Here is a 12,004-nt window from a genome sequence, read left to right on the forward strand (position 1 = left end):
TTGTGAATATACAACGTCATGTTTAAACTATTGCCTTTAGATGCAAAAAATAGACAAACAAGGTTGGAGTTTTTAGAACCCAAAAATCAAAAAAAATTACCATTCAAGTTTTCACAAAATTACTTTTCCTAAAAACTTGGAAAACCATTTTAGTGAAAAAATCAAAGAAAAATCAAAAGCTACTTTTTTTAGTTTTCAAATATTATAGAATCCAAAAGTCAAAAACCAAAAACTAAAAACCAAAATCATTTGCTTTGATTGGTATTGGTTTTTATTTTGGGTTTTTTGCTTTAGTTTTTGGTTTTTGGTTTTTAGTTTTTGGTTTTTGGCTTTTGGATCCTGAAAATTTATAAATCTAAAAAAAAGTGGTTTTTAGTTTTTAGTTGATTTTTTTCATTAATTAAAATTCCGGGTTTTTAGGAAAACCAAATTTCAAAAAACTTGATTGTCGGTTTTTTCACTTTTTGAAATCCAAAAACTTTGAAATCCACCTCCCATTCAACAACTAAAAAACCCAAAATAAAACATATCCCTATTCAAAGCTTGAGTTTAATTTCGATTTTTTTTAATCGGTCGATATATAACATGCAAAATTAGGTAGTGAATATCGATTCTAGTTTATATTCTAAATATTGTTTGATACAAAATGTTTTAGTGTTTCTCAAATGAAGGTTTGGCTCTTTTTTTTTTTCCGTCTATCACATTTTAATTCACATTTTATTTTTGGATTTTTGGTGTGTGTATACATGATGTGATTTATATTGAATGTATATTAAATTAATCTTTAGTTTCGTATAATTGTTTGAGTATTCTTTGAGTAATATATAACTAATATGACACAGAAATGGGGCTCTTTTGTGGAATGTGAATGGAAATTGACATAATCCAACCATGAAACAAAAAGTTTTTTTTCTTCAAGCTACCTGTATTTTAATTCATTATGCACTAAAGAATTACGTATTAAAAGGGCGAATGAAGAATCCTTCTAAAAGAAAAACAAATTAGAATTAGTCTGCTGTTTATATAGATGAAACAACGTGATCTCAAACATTTTTTTTCTTCGGAAAAAAAAAATCAGACGTGCAAAATGTACGAAGAGATAAATTTAGTTCCAATTTATGATAAAAATCTAATTATATTCAACCCTTTCAGTTTGATTTGACTATATTCCACACCTTCTATATTTTTCTAGTTAAATTTTTAAAAAAAATTATATTTTTGCAAAACCATCACCGAGAAGTTACATTGCATATCTATATTCCCATTTGGAAATATAAAATAAAAAAAAATTATCTAAAAACTGATTAGATATAAGTTTTAAAAATAATATTTTCTTAATAAAAATTAAAATCTAAAACACGGAGTAAGAAATAACTACAATAAGAACATCAACTGAAGGTGTTCTAGGGGGCAAAAACGGAAGAAAAAAATGAATCATGTAAGGGTTACTTTGGTCAACCTAATTCTCAACGGCTCTTTCTGGGAAAATAATGTCTTTCCAAAATCATAAACAAAATCAAAAATTGAGGCCGAACATAAAACCCTAAATCTCCTTCTTCCTCAGATCCTTATAAATAACAGTGTCTTTCTACAATGCCACCAATCAATCAGCTTCGTGACACCAGAGATAATCGACTATTTCTCCTCTTCACCCTCTCGCTCTGCATTGCTGCTTCCGATTTACCAATTTGCTTCTGATTTTATTGATTTTTGTCTCAGCCTTTTAGTTCATCGGTGTTTTTTTTGTTTAATTCCTATTTGATTATCTGAATTTGTTAATATTTTCTGCTAACCCGTGAATCTGTAGAATCTTTTGCGATCTGGGTTTTGTGTTTCTGTGTGGTTTCTTTTTTTTTTTTGTGTTGGATTTTAGTTATGGATGCAGGTATGGTGAACACTTCTTCGAACTTGAAGGCGCAAGCTCGATGCCCTCTTCGAGAGCAGTTTCTTCCCAGAAGAAATTCCAAGGAAAACGTAAGTAATCTTCTTTGACTCTCTTACGTAATCAGCAATTTGACTCTGTTGATTCTGTGTTTCTGAATTTCGGAGTTCCAGTTCTACTATTTTCAAATCGGTAAATCCAGAATTAGTGTTTCGATTTTCAGTTCAATGGTTTTTGCAGTACATAGGCAGATTTTTCTGTGTTTTAACATAAATGTGCTCAAATCTCAAAAATGATGGTTCCGATCCAGTCCTGATTGCATATTTGTGGTTATCGATTCTGGATTTAGAAGCATGGAATCTTTTTCCAGGAATAAGGAACTTCCCTAAATGTGCTCAAATCTCAAAGTTCATGGGTTTTACTGATTCTTTTAAATTTGGATTGTTATGAAATCGTATTTAATATATCTTGGAGCAAGTTCTACATTCTGACTACATATGTATTCCAACAGTTGGACCGATTCATACCAAACAGGTCAGCCATGGATTTCGATTATGCTCACTACATGCTGACTGAAGGAAGGAAAGGAAAAGAGCAAGTGGAGGCAAACGCTGCAGCGGTGAGTTCTCCATCCAAAGAGGCTTACAGGAAGCAACTGGCTGAGACATTCAACATGAACCGAACCCGCATTCTCGCTTTCAGAAACAAGCCTCCTTCTCCAGCCAAACTTCTTCCTACCGACCACTCTTCCTCTCTTCAACAGCAGCCTAAATCCGTGAAGCCCCGTAGATACATTCCTCAGGTGAGTTTATATGCAAATGCGTATTGATCTGTTAAAGATTCATCCTTTCGGAAGTTCGATGTGTTCATATTTTGCGAAATTGTGTAATGACAGACATCTGAGAGAACGTTGGATGCCCCCGACATCGTGGACGACTTCTACCTCAACTTGCTGGATTGGGGCAGCGAGAATGTTCTCGCCATAGCTTTGGGCCAAACTGTTTATTTGTGGGATGCTTCCAATGGCTCCACTTCCGAGCTTGTGACTGTTGATGACGAGAAGGGACCGGTCACGAGTGTCAATTGGGCACCCGATGGCCGTCATATTGCAGTCGGCCTCAACAATTCTGAAGTGCAGCTTTGGGATTCTGCATCCAACCGTCATGTAATTATCCCCTAAATCTTGATTTCTGGTTCATTTTCTTCAACGATACGTTTCTATCATGTGCCCTGAGTCAATGTGTGTTGACTGCAGCTGAGAACTTTGCGTGGTGGCCATACATCAAGAGTAGGATCAATGGCATGGAACAATCACATCCTGACGACAGGAGGAATGGATGGACAGATAACCAACAACGATGTCAGGATCCGATCCCATATCGTCGAGACATATAGGGGCCATAGCCAAGAGATTTGTGGGCTGAAATGGTCTGGATCTGGTCAGCAACTAGCAAGCGGAGGCAATGACAACCTCGTACACATATGGGATAGATCCATGGTATCATCCTCAAGCACGCCAACCCAATGGCTGCACAGGCTGGAGGAACATACTTCTGCGGTTAAGGCACTTGCTTGGTGTCCATTCCAAGGGAATTTGCTTGCAACTGGTGGTGGTGGAGGAGACAGGACCATCAAGTTCTGGAACACACACACTGGAGCTTGCTTGAACTCAGTGGAAACTGGTTCCCAGGTTTGTGCTTTGCTGTGGAGCAAGAACGAAAGAGAGTTGCTTAGCTCACATGGGTTTACACAGAATCAGCTCACACTCTGGAAGTACCCATCCATGGTGAAAATGGCTGAGCTCACGGGTCATACATCAAGAGTTCTGTTCATGGCCCAGGTAAAAAAGAAACACTTGAACCGTAACTCTGTTAACAGTGAAACCATGATTTTGGTTTATGTCCTAGTGTCCTTAACTCTCTCGTGTTACTGGTTGGCTTCTTTGCAGAGTCCCGATGGTTGTACTGTCGCTTCGGCAGCCGGAGACGAAACCCTAAGGTTCTGGAACGTTTTTGGAGTTCCAGAGGCAACCACAAAAGCTGCTCCTAAAGCCAACCCAGAGCCGTTTTCCCATGTGAACCGTATCCGTTGAAGGGTGGGACATGCAAAAGTAAGAATTGTACAGATAATATACCTCAGATTCTCAAGGATGTACAAGCTTTTCAAATAGCTCTCATAGAATTCTTAGAAGGAAAACAGCTTCCTTTCATATTCATTCTTCATGAACGCATGATTAAGAAACAAATGTATGCACAGAATGTAAATATATGTTCAAGTTTCAACCCCCATTAAACTCAATTCAGATCCTATCTTCAATCTGCTTCAAGGAATCTGCGGAAAGAGAAGTCAGTTCGACTATCCTGTTGACAATAACATCAGGGCTAAGAACCGCGTTGATTTTGAATATCCCTTCGTTCTCATCAACCTCGAGCAAATCAAGCTGAGACCGAAGAAGAGTGGGAGGCATGAAATGTTTTCCCTCGGCAGCTCTCTTCTCTAACCGAGCAGCGATCACCTCTTCATTTGCTTCCAACAAAACAAACCTCACCTTGGAGCTGGAATTGCTTCCCGGGTTATAATCAGGGTCAGCGGCTCTAAGAATTTCTCGGTACTGCTTCTTCAAGGAAGAACAACCAAGAGCCACTGTTTCTCCATCGAGTAAACGCTTTCTTAGACTCTCACGTATCGTTTCTAGCCACGGGATTCTGTCTTCATCAGAGAGAGGAATGCCTCGGCCCATCTTATCTGAACATGGGATTCAATGTGGATATCAGTTATACGAGAAACATCATTCGGGTATATGATCATGTAAACATACTGGCAGATACTCCTAGTCTCTTCTTACCTTTGTTTGATGGAGGATGGAAATCATCAGCATCAAGAAAATCAGAATGTATAGCCCTAGCTAGCATCTCACCAACTGTGCTGCAAAGAGCAAGGACGGAGAGAAGAAGACCTGAAATCATAACCTCCTCTAATTCTCACTGTTGTGATCAGTACTAAGAAACACGAGTTGCTTGATTCATGTACACATCATATATGTCGAAGCAACTATGAAGAGAAAGAAACAACTTACGATTTCCCGACTCCACTGACGCCCATAATCACAATGACTTTTCCTGTCACGACAGTTTACAAGAACAGAAAAGAGTGAAAAAGAAGAGGTCGGGGGGACGACAGTGGTCCACAAGATTACGCAGAAATTTACCATTGAGGTCGCCCGACATGACTGGTAAAATTAGGAATCGGCTTTGATTACTCCACAAAACAGTCTGTGGAACAACAAACAGAGACAACCCATTTACGTTACATTAGCAAACTATGACTAGTAAAATCATACACGATATTTCGCTCCAATGTCTGTGATTCTTAAGAAACAAAAATTTTGTACGATCATCATTTCAGTTCATAGAAACACGATCAGAAGACTAGTAAAGTTTTGTACGATGTTTCATACCCATGTCTCAGGGTTCTCAAGCTCCTAAACAGCATTATAAAACATCAGTATGCATAATAATAAAGAAACTACGACAGCTTTGTACAGCCTTTCGCACCCAAGACTCGGATTCTAATGTTGAGGAACCAAGTCGCCATTTCAGTTCACTTCACCGAAACACCGTCAGAAAACGACGGCAACCTATGTACAGTGTTTCATACCCCATGTCTCAGATTCATAAGTTCAAGAACCAAGCTCAAAAACAGCATTATAAGCCTGAAGTATGCATAAAATAAAACACACCATTGTTTCAGTCGATCATAACACCATTGTTTCATGCCCATGCCATGGATTAATAAGGCAAAAAGCCAAGATCATGCATAAACAACATTACGAAGTATGCATTAGAAAGATCAAATACAGAACACCCATGAGAAAAACTAGACCTTCTCTGTACAATGCTTCAAATCCATAACCCGGATTCGTAGGTTCAAGCACCAGAAGTTCAGAGACAACATTCATGAGACTGTTCATCATTGTGGTATCCCGAGTGATTGCCTTCGGTTTCGTGGTTGAAATTAACGACGAACGGTGTTATTATCACCAGTAAACAATCATCAAAATTGCGTCATCGTTTCTCCGATGTGTTATCAATCAACCCATTAACATAAAACATGATCCTCAAATCGATCAGAATCTGTTTGTTTTTTTCCACAAAAAAAAATATTTGGGGCCAAATTCATGTAACCTTTCCGCAGTTCAATAAAAAAATCACCGAAATCTGACAAATTTAATACGAGACACACAAAAAAACACTTACCGAAATCTTCTCTGGGTGGGTGAACACGAGTTATTGTCCGAACAGATTTGATAGTCGATAAATTTATAGAAGATGTAAAAAGAGATGCCGAAGAAGACCCAATTGGATTGGAGTTTGTGAATTTTTTTTTATAAAAAAATAGAAAAACACGAGACTTAATTAAGCCAATTCGAGCCTCTTATCACTAACAATAGGTCCATAAAGTTCAATTAATAGTTTATGAGTTCATCTATATCTAAAATATTTATGATTATATCTTAGTGATATTTTACTATATATAATTTAATTTAATCAAAATTATTTTAAATAAATGAAATCACTGCATAAGTTCAGTTATATTTGGATTCATTTATTTCAATTTTAGAAAAATAAGTACCATTACGTTTATATAGTGGATTCATTTGAGTTGGTTCGTTTTCTGTTTTATTGATTAATTATTCATCTTACAAAAAAATGGTTTCAATTATTTTTATATTCGTCGTGTTTTGTTTTTTGGGTTTAGATCCATTCAATTTCTATAGGATATTCGAGTTGGATCTTGTTCTTATTTCGATTTTAAAAATATGTACACATTTAGTTTTATAAAGAACTGTCTGATCCAGTTTTAATTCATTTCGGTTCAGATTTTATTGATGAAGTTTTCGCTTTTCAATTTTTGTTTGATTTATCGATTTTTTTTTATTCCGCTCATATTGAGAAAATAAATTTTCCAAAAAAAAAAAGAATATGAAAAACTTAGATTGTCAACATTTAAGAATACTAATTTTATAAAAACTTTATTATCAATTTTTTTAGTTTTTTTTTTTTTTTAACTCCAAAACCCCTGTTCCATTGAAGGACTGGGCAAATGTTTTAATTTAAACCCTAAGCCGGTAAATTGGTCTCGGCCGCGAAGGAACAGACGCAGAGAGAGAGAGAGAGATGGGAAGAGAGGTTCAGCCGCAGCAGCAACAGGGTTCTTACGCGGTGGAGCAGCTCATCGCTGTCAATCCCTATATCCCTGAAATATTAGCCGATCTCGAGAACTACGTCAATGAGCAGGTTCGATTTCCTTGTTCTTTCTGCTGTTTGATTTGATTGAAGCAATCCACCGAATTCTGGTTTAGTCGCACTCAAATCGTATGAATAAGCATCTGTTTTAGCGATCTATGTAGCTTTTGAATTGTAGAGAAAAAAGTCTATAAAATTTGTTCGGCTTGTTCCTTCAGCTGTTTTCAGAACTCTTGCTCACTGGTTCGAGAAAGGAAAAAGTTAATTTTGTGTGCAGATGAGGTTGAATTTGAAGGTCCATGTACATAGATTACATAGCATTGTTGTTCTTCTGACGGTGTCAATTGGCTTTTCGGAGATGGTTTACAAGTTATATCTTCTTCTGGGTGATTATCCGTAGTAATTCTCATTTGTCATTGCCCAACTGATTGTTTATTTGCTCTGTGTTGATGTCAGGTCGCTTCGCAAACATATAGTTTGGAGGCAATTCTTGTCAGCAAATGGAGGAGCAGTTCAAGACACTGATTATCCTCAAACCGCCGTGTCTGAAAATACTCAAAACCCAAAGAAAATGATATTATTGAGAACCCGTTGTCCAAAATCAATTTGGGAAACACAACGATGGCAAGTATGGAGCTCAGGCCGGTAGTATCTTTTCTAACACCTGACCTGACATATGTTTTAACAAGTTGTTTGCTTTTGAAGAATGGGAGGTTTCAACAATTCTGGGATGAAGCTGCCAAGAGCCGCCACATAGTTGAATCTGTTCCAGGTAGCCAAAATCTCAACGAGCTGTTCCTATTGATTAACTACTCGAGCATTCACAAACCGTTTATAAATGTCCCGGGTCACCCTTTAGCGGATTGTCTGTGTGTTATTTTATAATTGATGGTGTATAGATAATGGCTAACATGCACGGTAAAATACAGGTTTCGAGCAAGCGATCCAAGCTTTACACAGTTCACGTCCTCAGCTTAACTTACCAAAAGGGCCCAAGATCCGTTCTTGCTGAGGTATGTTGAGTAATTTTTCTTCGATTTTATCTTGAATCACGAAGTCCCGATAAGTGGCCACCTGAATTTGGATTAACTGCAAATGGCAATTGGAGAAAGATTTTTGTTTGGACGCGAGGTATTTATGTCATGCTCATTGGCCTACTTAGCAACTGGGCATTCCTATTCCTCATGAAATTACGGTATTTAGCTAGAATTTCAATATGATTTTTTACGACAGGGACTTGGTTGATTTGATTGATTACAAGTGAGTTTCAGTTGGTTTTTCAGCTTGAAGGCGATGGTAGCGACATGATAGAGCAGGCTAAGTCATTCAATGATTCGTGAGAAGACCCGCCGAATCTGACAGAGGCATGTATTTTCTCCTTCAAGGTTATGGCTCTCTTCCTCATCTCTTCACCTTCTTGTTCCAACATGAGCTTCTTCACTGCCCTCTCCACCAATCCTCTCTCTAACTTGCCTCCCACTTCAAATCCGATCCGCCAAATCTGAGTCATGAGACGGGTATTCACTCTCTGATCTCCCGAATACGGCCTGCAGATCACAGGGACGCCGCTACAAACACTCTCCAATGTCGAGTTCCATCCGCAGTGGCTCCAGATCCCTCCCACGGATCCATGCTCAATTACCTCCTTTTGTGGGGCCCATTTCACCACGAAACCTCTTCGTTCAACCTCAATTGTTTCTTTGAAAGCATCGGGAAACGAATCTATGGATTTGAATCCGGGTATCGAACTGGGTCTGATCACCCACAAGAAGGGTTGCTTGCTTTGCATCAACCCCATAGCCATTTCCATCACTTCCTCCTCTTCCACGATGGCCAAGCTTCCCATGCTTATGTAGATCACCGAGTTCGGTTTTTGCTTGTTGAGCCACTCGATGCAGCTTCTTTCTTCGGGAAATGAGCTCGGGATCAGCGTCGCGAAGGCAGTTTTGTGAAGAGGACCGACATGGTAGACGGGAACTTTCCATTTTTCGAGTGCAAGCAAGATGCATGAGCTCTCTAGGCAGTAGGATGTGTTGTGTATTATTCCGGAACAAGTGTTTCTATTGCTCACATTGTCGTATAGTGTCATCAACTTGTCCATGGAACCATATTCTGTCGTAGGAAGATCTCTGAATCTAAAGGGATGGAAACCCGGTACGATCTCTTCCTGACGAAATTTTGATTCTGCGACAGGAAAAAAAAGCATTGTTTGGTTCCATACCGGAGACATCAGGCAGGAACAAAGAACCAAGGAGATAATATGCAGCTGTACCTTGAGGAGGGAGTAAACCATTTTCCACCAGTCCCATAAGAACACATCTTGAAATCGAAGTGGCTGCACAAGAAGCACTAAACACCATCTTGGGAAGATTCAAATCCTCTGCGACAGATCGGGGAAAATACAAGAATTCATCGTAAACTATGCAGGAGACATCATCTCGGACTGTCAGAAGATCCTTCAAGAGGGGTCCACATGCAGAGTTAAGCTTCAAGATCAAGTCAACGAGTCCGAGAGAAGACTTGTCGGATTCGGACAAGCCGTCGGGGATGATCAAGAACTCGAAATCAGGAAAGCGATCGGAGATGTCGTGGAAATTGAATTGGGTTCTGATCACTGTGATCGAAAAGCCTTTTGAAGAAAGGTTTGAAGCTAAGTTCATCAATGGAGGGAAGTGGCCTTCGAATGGTGCAGGAATCATCACAATTCTTTTCCGGATCTCTTCCATGGCGTCTGTGTTATGATTTTGAGATTTTTTTTTTTTTGACAAAACTTTTGAGATTTAGTAGCTTAATAAATTATATTTTTAAGCAACAAATCAAATGGGAATTGATTAGTAAGTTTTTTGTTCTTCGCGGAAGTGGGCATCTTGCTTCTGGATTCGCGTTGGTGACGTTGACTTTGTTGATTTCTAAATGCGGAGAATTGGATGCTTACCAGCCCATCGTTTAAGTTGGGCTTTTATCAAAAATACCCCTATTATGCTACAAAGACTTCAAGGCATGCCCCTGCAAAAATAAATAAAAAAGTTAGTTCAAAACATACCCTTATAATTACGTTATTCCCATAATACCCATTGGCGTGGGTCCCAATGACAGAAAAGAAGAGAGAGAGAACAGTTTTCGGTTCCCTAGGAAAAAATTTAAATATTTTAAAATTCCCTCCACCACAAAAAGTTGAATTTTTCGCGTGAATTTTAAAATTTTTCGGTGTGACCAGTGTGACCAGTGTGCCTAAGTGACCAGTGTGACCAGTGTGACCAGTGTGACCAGTGTGACCAAAACTAAATTTTGAACGGTGTGACCAGTGTGACCAGTGTGACCAGTGTGACCAAAACTAAATTTTGAACGGTGTGACCAGTGTGACCAAAACTAAATTTTGAACGGTGTGACCAGTGTGACCAGAACTAAATTTTGAACGGTGTGACCAGTATGACCAAAATTAAATTTTGAACGGTGTGACCAATGTGACTAGTGTAACTACTGTGACCAATATGACTAATATGACTAGTGTGACCAAAACTAAATTTTGAACGGTGTGACCTGTGTGACTAGTGTGACCAGTGTGACCAATGTGACCAGTGTGACCAAAACAAATTTTGTACGGTGTGACCAGTGTGACTAGTGTGACCAGTGTGACCAATGTGACTAGTGTGACCAATGTGACCAGTGTGACCAGTGTGACCAAAACAAATTTTAAACGGTGTGACCAGTGTGACTAGTGTGACCAGTGTGACCAGTGTGACCAGTGTGACCAGTGTGACCAAAACAAATTTTGAACGGTGTGACCAGTGGGACTAGTGTGACTAGTGTGACCAGTGTGACCAAAACAAATATTTGGAATTAATATGCGCCTCTTACATATTCTTCGACATATTTGCTATGCATCTATCTCATTTTCATAAAAAAAAAACACACGATTCACTCTAAAAATCATAAAACGCAAGCACAAAACACAAAGTTTATGCATCAAACCAATCTCATGTATTAATGAGGTTACCTTCAGTTCTTGTCATTTGTTCTGTCTTAGACCGACTCAAGAAGAAGATATGAGGTCGTCGGTGAAGATATGCTCAACGAAATAATCATTTTTCGTTTGTTTTTCTATGTATAAAAATGAAATGAGAAGAAAGAAAATGGAAGAGTTGAGAGAAAGATAAGAGTAGAGAGATGAAGTTAAGAAAAAATGAAGAGTTGTCAAAGAATGAAAACAAGATAGGTGAATTCAAAATGAAGAGATGAGTATCACGTTACTTTTGTGAGAGGGTTAATTATGTCTTTTGTTCCTTTTATTTTTTTTTCCAAAATTTTAGGGTTTTGAAGGGTATAGCATGAAGTCTTTGTAGCAAAGTAAGGGTACTTCTGCTATTTTGCCGTTTAAGTTAGCCCATCGTTTTTTAAATAATGGTGATGCCCGAATTGAAAAGGAGGGTTGGAGGTTTTGGGAATCAACTGACCCGTCCAATCTTGGATTGGGTGTATTAATATTAATCAAATCTAATCACTTCTTATATATTTGGTATTGACCATAATTTCGGTCTGGTCCGGTATAGAATGAATTTATAATCATAGAATCGACTTTCTTAAAACTTTAATGCAACATGAGTGAAATTTACAACATTTAAAGGATTCTTTTTTAATTTAAAAGCCTTTATTTTTATACTATTAGAAATGTAAATGGTGGATGATATGATTTGTTTAGGTTTGATTTTGTTGATTAGTAAATAAATGAAACCAAAAAATCTAATATTTAGTAATTCAATTTTTATTTAGATTACTTTGATTTTTGTTGGTTTTTTAATTTGTTTTTTTAATATTTTTAAAATGAATACAAATGTTCAATATAGAGTTCTTTAAAAGAATTACTCGATTCACTCTT

General features: G+C 37.8%; 4 protein-coding genes across 8 annotated transcripts; 2 read left to right on the forward strand and 2 right to left on the reverse strand.

The window, feature by feature from the left end:
• The first annotated feature begins 1,512 nt into the window (after window positions 1-1,512).
• On the forward strand, window positions 1,513-4,184 carry LOC104803696 (cell division cycle 20.1, cofactor of APC complex-like). Its single transcript, XM_010527713.2, has 5 exons — window positions 1,513-1,974; window positions 2,394-2,684; window positions 2,778-3,047; window positions 3,138-3,722; window positions 3,831-4,184. Exons 1-5 carry the CDS (start codon window positions 1,876-1,878, stop codon window positions 3,972-3,974), a joined length of 1,389 nt encoding a protein of 462 aa, XP_010526015.1. The 5' UTR covers window positions 1,513-1,875; the 3' UTR covers window positions 3,975-4,184.
• Window positions 4,064-6,282, reverse strand: LOC104803694 (probable gluconokinase). 2 transcript variants are annotated; one of them, XM_010527712.2, is made up of 5 exons: window positions 6,139-6,282; window positions 5,091-5,154; window positions 4,959-5,001; window positions 4,728-4,807; window positions 4,064-4,627 (listed from the first exon to the last, which is right to left on the reverse strand). In XM_010527712.2, the coding sequence occupies exons 2-5, from the start codon at window positions 5,107-5,109 to the stop codon at window positions 4,182-4,184; spliced, it is 588 nt and encodes a 195-aa protein (XP_010526014.1). In that variant the 5' UTR covers window positions 5,110-5,154; window positions 6,139-6,282; the 3' UTR covers window positions 4,064-4,181. The 2 variants fall into 2 exon arrangements, with proteins under 2 accessions (XP_010526014.1, XP_010526013.1); XM_010527711.2 differs by lacking the exon at window positions 6,139-6,282 and adding an exon at window positions 5,765-6,097.
• Window positions 6,283-6,988: 706 nt separating this feature from the next.
• On the forward strand, window positions 6,989-8,773 carry LOC104803698. 4 transcript variants are annotated; one of them, XR_770252.1, is made up of 6 exons: window positions 6,989-7,179; window positions 7,585-7,756; window positions 7,834-7,900; window positions 8,058-8,323; window positions 8,400-8,513; window positions 8,682-8,773. XR_770252.1 is itself a non-coding variant. In XM_010527715.1 (5 exons), exons 1-4 carry the CDS (start codon window positions 7,172-7,174, stop codon window positions 8,138-8,140), a joined length of 330 nt encoding a protein of 109 aa, XP_010526017.1. In that variant the 5' UTR covers window positions 6,993-7,171; the 3' UTR covers window position 8,141; window positions 8,412-8,514. The 4 variants fall into 4 exon arrangements, 1 of the variants encoding a protein (XP_010526017.1); XR_770251.1 differs by having other exon boundaries at window positions 8,412-8,513; XR_770253.1 differs by having other exon boundaries at window positions 6,990-7,179; window positions 8,058-8,141.
• Window positions 8,317-9,970, reverse strand: LOC104803697 (UDP-glycosyltransferase 76D1). Its single transcript, XM_010527714.2, has 2 exons — window positions 9,401-9,970; window positions 8,317-9,312 (listed from the first exon to the last, which is right to left on the reverse strand). The coding sequence occupies exons 1-2, from the start codon at window positions 9,852-9,854 to the stop codon at window positions 8,408-8,410; spliced, it is 1,359 nt and encodes a 452-aa protein (XP_010526016.1). The 5' UTR covers window positions 9,855-9,970; the 3' UTR covers window positions 8,317-8,407.
• Between the last annotated feature and the right edge of the window lie 2,034 nt (window positions 9,971-12,004).

Source organism: Tarenaya hassleriana, unplaced genomic scaffold, assembly GCF_000463585.1.
Source record: "Tarenaya hassleriana unplaced genomic scaffold, ASM46358v1 Cleome9, whole genome shotgun sequence".
In the NCBI taxonomy this organism is placed as follows: Eukaryota; Viridiplantae; Streptophyta; class Magnoliopsida; order Brassicales; family Cleomaceae; genus Tarenaya; species Tarenaya hassleriana.

Bases quoted from the DNA above. Each gene is read 5' to 3' on its own strand.
- LOC104803696 (XM_010527713.2), top strand. From the start codon at position 1,876: ATGGATGCAGGTATGGTGAACACTTCTTCGAACTTGAAGGCGCAAGCT. The intron at 1,975-2,393 runs GTAAGTAATCTT...GTATTCCAACAG, and splicing joins GAAGAAATTCCAAGGAAAAC to TTGGACCGATTCATACCAAA. The intron at 3,048-3,137 runs GTAATTATCCCC...TGTTGACTGCAG, and splicing joins ATTCTGCATCCAACCGTCAT to CTGAGAACTTTGCGTGGTGG.
- LOC104803694 (XM_010527711.2), bottom strand. From the start codon at position 5,836: ATGTTGTCTCTGAACTTCTGGTGCTTGAACCTACGAATCCGGGTTATG. The intron at 5,155-5,764 runs GTCTAGTTTTTC...GTTGTTCCACAG, and splicing joins TGAAGCATTGTACAGAGAAG to ACTGTTTTGTGGAGTAATCA. The intron at 4,808-4,958 runs GTAAGTTGTTTC...TGCTCTTTGCAG, and splicing joins GTCAGTGGAGTCGGGAAATC to CACAGTTGGTGAGATGCTAG.
- LOC104803697 (XM_010527714.2), bottom strand. From the start codon at position 9,854: ATGGAAGAGATCCGGAAAAGAATTGTGATGATTCCTGCACCATTCGAA. The intron at 9,313-9,400 runs GTACAGCTGCAT...TTCCTGTCGCAG, and splicing joins TGGTTTACTCCCTCCTCAAG to AATCAAAATTTCGTCAGGAA.
- LOC104803698 (XM_010527715.1), top strand. The intron at 7,757-7,833 runs GTATGGAGCTCA...TTGCTTTTGAAG, and splicing joins GGGAAACACAACGATGGCAA to AATGGGAGGTTTCAACAATT. The intron at 7,901-8,057 runs GTAGCCAAAATC...GGTAAAATACAG, and splicing joins CATAGTTGAATCTGTTCCAG to GTTTCGAGCAAGCGATCCAA.